Source organism: Stegostoma tigrinum, chromosome X (genome assembly GCF_030684315.1).
Source record: "Stegostoma tigrinum isolate sSteTig4 chromosome X, sSteTig4.hap1, whole genome shotgun sequence".
NCBI classification, from domain to species: Eukaryota; Metazoa; Chordata; class Chondrichthyes; order Orectolobiformes; family Stegostomatidae; genus Stegostoma; species Stegostoma tigrinum.
Genome location: NC_081404.1, coordinates 7,816,595 through 7,829,979, shown reverse-complemented (window position 1 = coordinate 7,829,979; position 13,385 = coordinate 7,816,595). Strand labels below are relative to the sequence as shown.

The 13,385-nt window shown below is 40.9% G+C and overlaps 1 protein-coding gene across 3 annotated transcripts in view; it reads left to right on the top strand.

Moving 5' to 3' along the window:
- The window catches only part of LOC125448323 (zinc finger protein 148-like), a 67,959-nt gene that overhangs the window by 27,223 nt on the left and 27,351 nt on the right, over window positions 1-13,385 (top strand). For 2 of the 3 annotated variants that reach the window (XM_048523571.2, XM_048523570.2), the window contains exon 4: window positions 8,317-8,440. The exons of the other annotated variant lie outside the window; for it this stretch is intronic. In XM_048523571.2, coding sequence (XP_048379528.2) covers window positions 8,317-8,440 — 124 coding nt within the window. The remainder of the gene's footprint in view (window positions 1-8,316; window positions 8,441-13,385) is intronic. 3 annotated transcript variants of the gene reach the window in all.

The following is a 13,385-nucleotide window of genomic DNA, read 5'->3' as shown; positions in this document are numbered from 1 at the left end:
TCCAGCTGGAGTTCTGCACCATCCTTCTCACAGTTAACAATTCTTCCATGTTTAGTGTCATCTGCAAACTTGGAAATGGTCTCCTGCACACCAAGATCCAGGTCATTAATGTACATCAGGAAAAGCAGGAGTTCCAATTCTGACCCCGTGCAACTGCATTACAAACCTTGCTTCAGCCCAAAATACATTCACATCCAAGTATCCATTATCAGTACAACTCTATTTAAAATCCCCTGTTATTTTGCATTGTTTGACCAAGATTGTGCTGTTATCCTGATGGGAACTCCAGGCCTGAAATTTGATTTTTTGTGCTCAAAGTGGGAACGTATGTTTGTTCACATGAGAACTATTTAATTGATAATACAAATCACTGTTTTGAAGGGTTTTTCTAATAGTTTGGTGGGCACTTAGTGTCTACATGTTAACGTACTACATAAAGTAGATACCACACAAAGGCCTGGATGGTTCCATAATGTCACAGTGACAACAAATGCGGTATTACTCTGTTGTTCTGGGGAGTTAAACATAGTTTTGTTTTAACAGTGTAAACCAGCATCAGGGAAAAGTGAAAAAAAATGTTAGTCAGGAAACGAACAGGACAACAAGATGAGAATGGTGCACTGGAATTCATCTTGGATTGCTGTATCAAAGGAGCTACTGCAAACATGAAGTACTGAACAGCCTCCAGTCGTGTAAATCTCAATTGTTTCTATTTCGTCTTTTCCTCGTGCCCAGCTTAATGTTTGGAAAGGTGAAGAGTGAGCCCAATAACCCCTCTAGATGGCTTTTAACCTTCCCCTTGATAACTTCTATACTGTGCATGGGATATCCATGCCTTTTACATTGAACTGCATTTGCAGTTGAGCATCTCGAGTTCAAAGCCCGTCAAGTTCTCTTCGTAAAATCATGGCTGCATCTTCTGAGTTTATGCACACCTTTTGTCATTTGCTAATTATCTAGTATTGTGACTGCAGACCAGACTATTTCTGTATGTCAGGAACTGGATGTTGGGAATTTCCTCATACATGTTTCTGATTGGAGTTTCTGTTGCATTCTGATAAAGTTACGCTGATAGTATTGGGTGTGTTCCAGCTCACCACCATCTCTCTTGACTAAACTGTTGCAAAAATTGTGACACTACTTATTCGATATCCAGTAAAATTAAATATTGGGAAGACTGAGCCACTGTTTTCAGTCCCAGTTCCTATGACACGTAGATCAGTTGGACCTGTCTCTGCATGGAAGTTTAGCCTGACCACTACCTCTGTCTCTGTAGAATATTTGTTTTACCTGAAGCTACAAAAAGGCATTTAATACATATCCTTTTGTAAAATATCCAGTTCTGTATTCGTAATAGTAGTAAAGGGTAACATATGAACATCAGTGAGAAAGGATCTTGGTTCAGGCTCAGGAAGAAGAGATTAGGAATGCAAAAGCCAGAAAATGTTGGTGAAAGTAGTTTATAAACCTTATTAAGTTATATTGTTGGACAGGGTGTTAAGCAAGAAATAATTGGAATTTATAACAAAAATGATAAAATAATTGTGGGGACCTTCGTTATTCTTGTAGACTGGACAAATCAAATTGGCAAAGATCGCCTGGGAGATGAATGTAGAATGCTCTTGTACCAGTTTCCTGGAACGTTATATTATGGAACCAACTGGGTCTGAAGCCATATTAACATAAAAGCATAGGAAATAGGAGCAGGAGTAGGCCATTCCTTCCTTCAAGCCTGCTCCACTATTCATTATGATTATGACTGATGACCCAATAGCCTGTCCTGCTTTTTCTGTCTATCCTTTGATCCCTTTAGTCCCAAGTGCGATATCCAGCGTTGCTCCTTCATCAAGTGTATTGAGAGGCATCCAGACACAGAATTTATAAGTAAAAGATCATACAACTGATGTGAATGTATTGGATAAACCTAAAATGTCTGGCTGACTCCCTCCTGTTAAATCTTTAATCAGTTAGAAAGGAGATGCAGGCATCGACTGATTAAAATGCAAATCCCAGAATTTCTTCCATGTCACTGCACCTCCTTTTTTTTAAACTTATAAATTCTGTGTCTTGATGCCTCTCTCAATACACCTGATGAAGGAGCAACACTCTGAAAACCAGCATTTTCAAATAAACCTGTTGGACTATAAGCTGGTGTCATGTGTCTTTTGACCTTGTCCCTCCCTGTCCAACACTGGCACCTCCACATCACTTTCACATTATGACTGGTCCAATTAACGTTGGGAAGTGAAAATCCCCGACTGTCGTTATCCTATTAGTTTTACATTTCTCTGTTGGACAACATTCTGAAAGTGCAACTAGGCAGCCTGTTGCCGGAAAAGATGTGGAGTAGCAGTTTCAGTTTAGAGTCTGATATGATGCTCAGGTTGCGAGGAGGAGTGTGGATTAACCTCAGTTCATAGATACATAGGGATAGAGTGGACAGGGTGGGACTAATGTTTGCAGCACAAAGTGATGCGAATGACTTGACTTAGTTCGTGCAAATTTCCACTCATTCAGTACTGCGTGTGTCAAACCCACCAGCAGACACACTCAGTAGCAATCAGCAATTATATGATTGTTTTTTCTTGTAAACTTGATTTTTAACTGAGTCCTATGTATCATTTATATCAACACAAATTCCTCCAAATTGAAGTAGGAACTACTGGTTTGCAAACATTTTCTAAACCTCTTAAGTCTCTGTTTTAATCTATTACAAGGGTGCAGCATCATGACTCGAAGTTTGGAGAGTCATTGCAGTAAGCAAGATTGAGTTTCTATTTTCAACATCTTTACAGCATCCTGTCAAGCATTAAATAGCCACTTTTGCTGTTTTCTACCACACTTGGCGTTTTGACTGCTGCACCACATTACTGAGTAGTTGCACATGCTTGGTTTTCTGCAGGCTTACCGTCTCATTGGGAGACGATGCCCCAAACAAATTGTCAGCAGATGAAACCTTCATATTGGAAATTTGCATTGTGCTGTTATCTAAATTCATGACAAATCGCACGAGGCCTCTGTTAATTCTGTTATATATTGAATTCTGTATTGTGGGTTATTTCTGAGGGAAGGAAAGGATGTGCACTTCTGGGGAAATCTCATACCCTGACCCCAGTTTTCTTGATATATCTTTCATCAAGACACTTGAACAGGAAGTCTGTGCTATTGATGTCACTGTTATGTGCCCACACCTCCCTGGAAGCAGAAGCATTGTATCCATTGTTGCTGTCTGTCCCTTGTCCCACTGGCTACCCTCCTCGCTGTCAGCTGTATTCTTTGCTACTCTGTTGCTTGCTGACCTTGCCCTTGTTGCTGGCTGCCTCCCTTACTGCCTGGAGGGAGGCGGCTCTGAATTTTTGAGTCAACCATTTAGTAATTCATTTCAGGGGTGCCAGGCTACTGCATGAAATAAACTTTAAATATGAAGCTATTGCATACATCTTGCAGCACTGCTTATAGTGATGTCACAGGCACTCTGACCGCATGAGCTGAATGTGCCCCCTATTAGCACCAAATCAGCCTTTTCTGTCTTGGAGGCACTGAGTCTCAAGGATTACTGTTCTAGAGTTGCCAGCAGTCCTTTTGGTATTTTGCTAATGTGACTAATGACTGTATAAATTTATAGAGTGAGCACTCGGCAAGCTTATTGGACTGAAGCATGTATCTTAGCAACGTTGACACAAACTCCCTTCCTAGCAAAGCCACTGTATAACAATCCAGAGTGGGAAGCTTGGTCGATTTGATTCATTACATTTCACTACGATGAGAGTGAATGGGAAATAATTGGCTTTGTTGATATTATGTAGCAAATAAACAGAAACGGATGGGTCTGTTTAGAATTCTGTCCAGTGCATGTAATAACCACTGGATTACACAACAAGATCATTTGTGTGTAGAGCTTAAAGTATCTTTTGGGAATTGAAATGAAGTATCAAAAACATTCCTGTAATGAGAATGATTTTCATGCATTGGAGTTCTGGAGAGAGTGGTTGAGTTCATTAGAATTCACTGTGGTGGAAACTCTACCCATTTCCTTCTTAAGATCTTCTCGTTCCTATCTCTGCACCAAGAAACTGCTTTATCCTCAGTGCCCACCACCTCAGTGACTTTACTGCCCTAGTGCCCTTCGTCACCTGTACATTTTATATAGATGACCCTTCCCATCACCCCAGCTGTTGCAGTCTTTCTGTCTGAAGTCTGGATTGCCTTTTATCATTTACGTCATTACTTCCATGACTCTCTTTCTATTCAGATTTTCCTGCTATCTCCAATCCCATTACCATCCCCAGCAGTCTACGGAATAAAATCTTCTAGAGCTTCTCTACGAATGCAGTCACATTCTCAAACTCCTAACTTTCTTGTTTCTATCCCCCCTCCACTGGCCTGGCCCCTTTGCTCCCTTCTCCCTTCCTCCCAGAAAATTAATCATTGTCTTGCATTCCTGTTACTTCCCTTTATAGTGCATATTTTTACCCTTTCACACTAAAGGGGAGCAGATGTGACTGCATGCTGCAAAATTCTCATCAGTCACTGGAATTGGCATGACCATGCATTTTCCTTTCTGTTTTCTTCCCTCTTCCCCTAACTGCTTGACTCTTAGTGGGCTACTATTTCTTGACAAATGGTGTTTGAGTTCTTCAGGCACCCATGGTTTCTAGGTGCAGTTGCTTGACACCTGTTTGTTGTTTTGGTTGCACTTCACCCGGCACTGACTCATTGGAGTGCAGTTCCTCTGCTGCTGACTTGCGGGAATGTATGGCTCCAATGGAGTTGACTTGAAGGAACATACAGCTGTGGCTTTGTCCCTCATTGGTGTCCAATTTCTGTGCGCTGTCTCACTAGGATAGAATTTCCCCTGCACTGACGTTCACTGGCACATAGTTTCCTTTGGCACTAGCTAGCACTGACTTCCACCTGATGCTGAAAGCTACTGAGTACATTGCGAGACTTTTTTAAGAGCACAGATGAAATCAAGGTATCTGAAAGACCTTCCAACAACCCACTACTCAACTTAAAGCACCACCAGCCACACACAGTCATTCAGCACAGAAACAGACCCTTTGGCCCAACTCGCCCATGCTAACCATAATCCCAAACTATACCAGTCCAATTTGCCTGTGTTCCTGCATCTATCACTTCCTCTGGCAGTTTATTCCACTTACAAGCCACCCTCCAAAGTTGCTCCTCAGGTCCCTTTGAAATCTTTCTCCTCTTGCCTTTAAAAATATGGTGCCTAGTTTTGAACTCTCTTTCTCCCCCCACTGCCAAAAAAAAATAGGGAAAATACCATTGCTATTCACCTCATCTAAGCCCCTCATGATTTTATAAACATCTATAAGGTCACCCCTCAACGTCCTATGCTCTAGTGAAAAAACTCCCAGCCTATTTTTATAACTCAAACCCTGCAGTCTTGGGCAACATGCTGGTAAATATTTTCTGAACTCTTTGTTTTCCAGTTTAGTAGTGTCCTTCCTATTAACAGTGTGACCAGAACTGGACACAGTATGGTAAAAATGGCCTCACCAATGCCCTGTACAACCTCAATGCAATGTCCCAACTCATATACTCAGTGGTCTGAGCAATGAAGGCAGGCATGTCAGATGCTGCTTTCACCACCCTGTCTACTTCAAAGAACTCTGTACCTGAATCCTAGGCATCAAAGTACTCGGGGCCCCACGTACACTCACACTCATGTACCCGAAGCATGCACACCACCCACACTCTCACAATTTTTAAAGGCTTTTTTACAAAACAGTTCCTCCCTGAGGGCTTTGTCCAGGAGGCCCTGAGGCTATGACATGAAAAAATCCTGTTCATTTTTACAGTTCAGTCCCTGCTGTAATGCTAGGAGGGTCTCTGAGATTATGTGGCAGAATTTGTAGATTGAGTTTATCAGTCATCTCGGTGCCAATCAGATAGAGTTTCAGCAAATCATTCCTTGATCGAAAGGGACTGCCAAAGATTCATGGTAATAAAATGTGAGGCTGGATGAACACAGCAGGCCAAGCAGCATCTCAGGAGCTCCTGAGATGCTGCTTGGCCTGCTGTGTTCATCCAGCCTCACATTTTATTATCTTGGAATCTCCAGCATCTGCAGTTCCCATTATCTCTGCCAAAGATTCATGTTGATCCCCAGCAACTTAGGTTGCTAACATTGCCTTATCCCCACGTAACTAGTTTCATATCTGTCTTTGTAATGAAATTCTTTCCTTGCTTCTTCTGTGTTTGTGAGTTTTGAGAAGATTTGTAGCTCAGGTTGAGGTTCTGGATGTGAGTTTGCTCGCTGAGCTGGAAGGTTAGTTTTCAGACGTTTCGTCATCATTCTAGGTAACATCATCAGTGAGCCTCCGATGAAGCGCTGGTGTTATGTCCCACTTTCCATTTATCTGTTTAGGTTTTCTTGGGTTGGTGATGTCATGCCCTGTGTTGGTGATGTCATTTCCTGTTCTTTTTCTCAGAGGGTGGTAGATGGGCTCCAAATCAATGTGTTTGTTGATGGAGTTCCGGTTGGAACTCTGTTTGGCTTGTCTTAGGATGGATGTGTTGTCTTCTGTGTTTTGCCATGTTTATGGGCTTAGTGCCCTTTCAGAAAGCTCCTGTCCCCCAACTCTGCATCCTCCCTCCCTGCCTGTCATTTAGGTCCCTCTGTCTGTCTCCTCCTGCACCTTTTGTTTCAAAATAAAACTTGTTGAAATTCATCCTCTGAAACAATCTTTTTCTCCATGTCCACCTTATTAGCTCAGTATCAGTTCTGTTTACCGTGTCTGTGTCAACCATTTGTAGATGGTTTATTTGTTTAAGAATACCATCTAAATGTTGAGAAACGATGACAGATTTGTTTTTTTTCAAATTCTTGATGTTGGGAATTAGTGAGAAATGATTGGACTTTTTTTTAATAGTGCAAGTTAATGAGAAGTAGTTTGCTACACTGGAGTTTTGTAAAAAGGGAATGAATGGCTTTGCCTGATGGAATTCTATGCAGGGGAGTGAACTGTGTGAATGGTTAAGGTAGTGCCATTTTGTAATGTAGGAGTTAACCCATAGCAAGTTACTCCTACATCCCATGACTCTTCTGATGCTCTCCATTACTTTGTTTCAGGTTTCCTGGTTCTAACCATGGCTGTCTAATCTCCCCATATCTATAATCTTCCTATATGAATTTGTACTTCCTTCAATTTTGTACACTATATTCACTACTCACAATGTGGTCTCCTCAACATGGGAGACCAAACACAAGCTGGGTGACTGTTCTGTAGAATGTTTGTTTAGTCCGCAAGTGTGACCCTGAAGTTGCAGTTAGCCATCATTTTTTGTTCTTTACCTTGCTCCCACCATCATCTGACTGATCACTGTATCTGCAGTATTCCAGCGATGCTTAACACAAGCTTGAGGAACAACATCTTATTTTCAATTAGCCACTTTACAGCCTTCTGGACTCAGTCTGAATTTGGTGAATTGAATGTTAATATCTGTCCCCATTCTGCTTCCTTACTGTTTGCTGCTTTTGATTTTACTCTTTTATGTTCTCTTGCTTTCTGGTCTTATGACAAATTACTTGCTGAAGTGTGGTTTCTGCTTTTTGATGCCTCTGATCCTGATCTGAAATATTGATTGGGGCAGAAGGCATATGTTTTCTTTGGCCATTGAATTACTTTGAGACTTAAATCTTGTTCCTCACCTCCATGGATTTGTATTTTCTTTCTTGTTCAGTGTAAATGAATTTAATTTTTTTTATTTGTTGTTCCTCAGTGTGGCTCGATTGCTGTATTGCTCATGATATGCCAGCTGGATGAGCTTGGTTTCCTCCACTGCCCATGTCTTATAGGACAAATGCTTAGTGCAACACAGGAAGTAATGACCAAAGAGCATATCAGCCTGTTGCTGAGTGCTGCCTCAACGACAGCATTAGCAACAGCCTAAGAACTCATGCTTGTCCACATTTCAATCAGGAACTCATGGAAAGCTTTAAAATGATGCATTGAGGGGAGTAGAAGATGTAAAAAAAAGGATCAAAAGAAGAGAAGAGAGAAAATATACCTAAATAGATAATCATAATGTTATGGATGATTAATTCTGTTTTTTTTGCTCTGAAATATATATGATGAAAGTTTGTTCTTTCTAGATATTTCCTGCAACAACTACTTTAGCTGGGAGTACAGTTGAAATCATTTGTGATTATCAGAATATGGATGTTTATACAAAGTGGTCACATATTTTCATTGTTTTTTGAGTTTCCTAGCATGGACATCTGAAGGCTTGTCCGATGTCTTGGCAGTAAGCATGTCGAGCATTGTGTGTGAATATTCTGCCTTTCAGATTCTGGTAGTCGGTGAAGATGGCTCCTTCCTGGTTAAGTCTCCCAAGACTCACATCTGCGAGCAGTGCAGTGCTGCCTTCCGGACTAACTACCATCTGCAGAGGCACATCCTCATCCACACAGGTAGAATGCAAGAACCATGGGTGTGTACAGAGCTCTCAGTAAGCTAAAGAATGTGTACGCTTTCAGAAGAAAATGCCACTGCAGCTAAACTCCTGTTACAGGTGCCAGAAGGCTATTAACACCTTGTCCTATTTAATAAGAGCTCTTTTAAAATTTGAGAAGTCATAAAATTATTTTCTTTTGATCCTGCAATGAGTACATTTAAACTTTCCTGTCTCCTATTTTCTGCTCACTTTCTCACAAGAAAGCGTTGTAGTTCCTTGAGTTCCCCCATCCAAGTGGCCATTGGTCTTGTGTGAACCAGTCATTATCCTTAAATAATTTTAGCATGGCTAAGCCTGATCCTGTCTTTAGTGTACATTACAACGTATACATAATTTCTCGCAGGGGTCTTTTGGTCATGATTAAAATTGAGAAACCTGGCCAATGATGCCTTTACCCAGGGACACTAGAAGGAGTAGTAGTACTCCAACTGCTACCCTAGCGGAGATCAGTAAACGTAACATAGGAGCCAAATCTACGTGGTGTACTTAGCAGTGGAGCCATCAGTGGAAGATTTATAAAAAACATCAGCGAGTGTCTCTTATTGTAAATGTTCTAACATTTTTGAACTGATTTTCTTGGGAGTGGCTACACGTTACATGAAGTCCATCCCTTGTGTATGTTGTGCCTAGGTACAGATTTCTGTGAGCTGGGAATCTGGGCTCACTCTTACACATGTACGATGAATATATATGGTTTGTTTGCATTACAGTTGTTTGTGATTGCTGCACCCAGTACACTGACTTTTACAGTCCCGTTCCGTAAACTGTTTGGTTCCTTTCTGATTTCCATAAGTGTTGGTGTTCTGTATTCAAACTTCAAAAGCACTTTCAAATGCAGGAAGTAAACAGACGACCATGCCTTTCTTTCTTCCCTCTGAACATGCTGCCTCTTGTTAGAAGTTCAGGTCGGCAGATGTCAACCGCCCTTCAGTCCTCTGGTGTACGTGTAGACAGTCTATGCCAGTGGACTGTTTATTTTGGGTGCTGAGGGTGGGGTCAGGTTATAGGGGAGGGGGATGTGGAATCTCACAGCTCAGCCTGATATTGCCCTCATTTGAAGCCCATTGTCTTCAGTATATGTTAATGTGCTGTGATGAGGAGAGGGACCTGTGGCAGTTCCCTTTTTCCCTCCCCCAAACCTAGCTACAGCTCTTGTAGTCGCTCCAACTAAGATCAGCTGACTTGGCACAGATATGAAACTTTGAACCTGGTCTTTCCTTACCTGTTTGGCTTTGGTGTGTTGAACAGCAAAATTGCCAGTTGATTATGCCGGAGGGGCTGAATGGCCTCTTCCTGTTTCTGTTTCTCTGATCAATTTATGGAATTGACCCTACTTATTCAACTAGACCCTGAATCAATAAGTCCCTTTGAATGCTATGTTCAACTTCAAAAAACTAAATGCTGAACACAGTGATGCAAAGTGTAACCTGCCTTTTGCTTCAGATTTGGAGCATAAGATTATCAAAAGTTTTCCGCAACAGCTTTTGCCATCGCAATTTTATCTACTCATATCTGATTCACTCCTTGCTACATACCTAAACAGCACATGATAAACTAGAGCTCATTGTTTTTCTTGTCCTGCAACCTGTCAAAAACAAACCTCAAATTAAATGCAGTTATGAACAGGCCAAGTTCAGTGCACCAAGTAGTTTTGTACTGACTGGTTCTGTTGTAACAAGGTTTGACTAAGTTGGATTCAAATCAGGCCTTTATTTCTTTCCAGTAACCTTGCCTTTTAGCTTTGTAAAAGCAAAGTAGTCCGTGATTAATTCCTTGTACTGAGGTGTATTCTGCTGATTTACAAGTGTGCCAATTGCCTTTTAAAGAAGATGGAAATGCTAGGTTTATGCAGCATGGCAAACCAAAAAGGAACAACAAATAGTTAATTTTAGTGAACATCCAACAGCTTGCATTTTATCATAAAATATGTGTAATTTTTCAATAACACTGATCTAATGTGCATTCCTACCAAATATAACACAGTATATGAGAATTCATAAAAATAAGATACCATTAAGCCTTGGGCAGAAATGGAAAACCAGACGTTAATTATGTTGAAGAGTTGAGCAGTGTTGCAAAGGGCAAAAGATGATTCTTATGAGGTACCATCTTCAGAAGCGCTTTACCATCAACTTACTTTTATAAAGTGCCATTTAATTTGTTCCTTTCTGAAATGTGGCCATCGTGTGATATTTACCAATTTAAGTATTGGTGACCTTTTTGATTTGTTCACTGGTTGTGAGTAATGCAGCATTTTAATGCACATTTTTACTTGCATTGAGGGCATAAGAATCTACCATGATCACAACTAAGTGCTTCGTAGAGGAGAGCCTGAGGTTGGGCTTTTGATGCAAGTGTGAAGAGAGGGAAGCAGATGCTGCATTTTATTTTTCATTTCCCAGCGGTAGCTGGTGAGTGTTCTTTTATCTTTAAGGGAGGGAACTGTAAATTGCTGTTACTTTCTATTATTATTAAATTAGTAACAACTTAACTAACAAAATAAATAAGTTTCAACAGACATGGCAGAACAGATGGTTTGCTGTAACCAAACATAAGGAAATATGTCAAGACTGTTGTGATCTCTTATCTAACCTATCTATAGAAAGTGTCTGTAGCTTGAGGAATTTTGGTTGAGCTGAGGTCTGAGCTGCAAATGTTTTGGGACAGGGATTGCCTGGACATTTTGTTTCTAGGAGGCAGGCATTCACATTCGTTCTTTTAAGTAGAACTTTAAAAGTGTGAAGTGATTCATTTTGGAAGGTCGAATTTGAATGCAGAATGCAGGGTTAATGACAGGATTCTCAGCAGTGTGGAGGAACAGCGGGATCTTGGGGTCCACATCCATAGATCCCTCAAAGTTGCGACCCAAGTTGATAGGGTTGTAAAGAAGGTGTATAGTGTGTTGGCTTTCATTGGCAGGGGAATTGAATTTAAGAGCCGTGAGGTTGTGCTGCAGCTCAATGAAACTCTGGTTAGACCACACTTGGAATATTGTGTTCAGTTCTGGTCACCTCGTTACAGGAAAGATGTGGAAGCTTTAGAGAGGGTACAGAGGAGATCTACCACGATGCTGCCTGGCCTGGAGGGCAGGTCTTATGAGGAAAGGCTAAGGGAGCTAGGGTTTTTTTCAGTGGAGCGAAGAAGGATGAGAAGTGACTTGATAGAGGTGTACAAGATGATGAGAGGCATAGTTAGAGTAGATAGCCAGAGACTTTTCCCAGTGCAGAAATGATTATTACGAGTGGGCATAATTTTAAGGTGACTGGAGGAAGGTGTAGGGGAGATGTCAGAGGTAGGTTCTTTACACAGAGAGTGATGGGCGTGTGGAATGTGCTGCCGGCAGTGGAGTCAGATATGTCAGACACATTTAAGTGACTCTTGGATAAGCACATGGAGGATAGTAAAATGTAGGGTATGCAGTGTAGATTGATCTTAGGATAGTAGGTTGGTGCAATATCGTGGGTCGAAGGGCCTGTACTGTACTATTCTATGTTCTATGATGCAGAAAGATATAGGCAGGTTAAAAGAGTCTGTCACGTTTTTGCATATTTAGTATGGTGGAGGAAATATGAGGTTATTCACCTATGGTAGTGTGAATGCAAAAGCAAAATGGTTTGTTGATCTTTCTTTTCAAGGACTTGGATTGCAAGAATGAGGAGGTTTTACTACAATTGTAAAAGGCTTCAGTGAGACAGTGCCTGGAATACAATGTGCCATATTGGTCTCTTGCTTTGAATATACTTGTTTTGGAGGCAATACAGCAAAGGTTCACTAGATTGTTTCCTGGGATGCAGGGGTGAATATATCTGGTCTAAATTCTGTGGGGGAGACAGAATCTTGGAGCAGCTGCTCCCCCAATCACAGATTCTATCTCTTTTTTTTTAATGTTCCTGCTCCAGTTTCTTTATTTTCCTTCTCTTACTCCATAACTAAACTCTTGGTGCTCCTCTATAGACAGAATCTCTGAGTTGAGGAACAGCAAAGGTTTGTAGGGGGGAAGGGTGTTTCAAAATGGGGGGATCTTGCAATTAAATGACCTGGAGGACTTACTCTAGCTGGTCACCAAAGAGCAGAGGGGCAGTAGGCTGTTCAGAGAGGTGAGTAATAATGTATCTGGACCAGAGTGTTCAGGTAGGTTTGGTAGGAGGAGCAAAATCCAAGTATGGGCTAAGGTTGGTGAGGGATTAGAGCCTGAATTTCAGCTGGACTGGGGAGAACGGAGAGCCTGAGTGTCAGCTGAACGTCAGGCCTAGTTTGATTGATCCACTAAGGATTGGGCAGGTACACAAACTTTGTACATCATGTGGCTTTATGCATTACTAAGCAAGTTTATTGGAGCTTACAGCCACTCATGGTATTGAATGGCAAACTGGAGCACTTTATGTAAAGGTGAGACAATTAGGGTAGTTGAGGTCTTAATTTTTTTTAATCTATAGAGCTACAGCTGTCGATAATCTACAAGTTGTATACCTACTTAAGGATCAACACCTTGCACTCAATTTTTATGAGGGTTTTCAGGAAGCTGTTTATATATTGCATTTTTGCACACTACAAATAGTTCCTGGAAAATGGTATTAATGTTGCAACATTTTTACATAAGGTACGCATTTAATTATTACTTTGGTGAATGCATGGAAAGATAAATTTTGGGAAATTGATTTGCAATTAAATTAACAATAATTAATAAATATATAAAAATGTACTGTTCTAGATAACCTAACATACATTCATAAGCATCAATTATAAGAAAAAAAATCTTTCTAAGCAGTGATTAACTTGTGGGTTGTTGGGGGGAAACACACCAGTTGATAATTAAAAACTAACATAGAAAGTGCTTCAGAAACTCAGTAGGCCTAACAGCATCTGTGGAGAGAAATCACTTAATAAGTCAAATCCAGCCT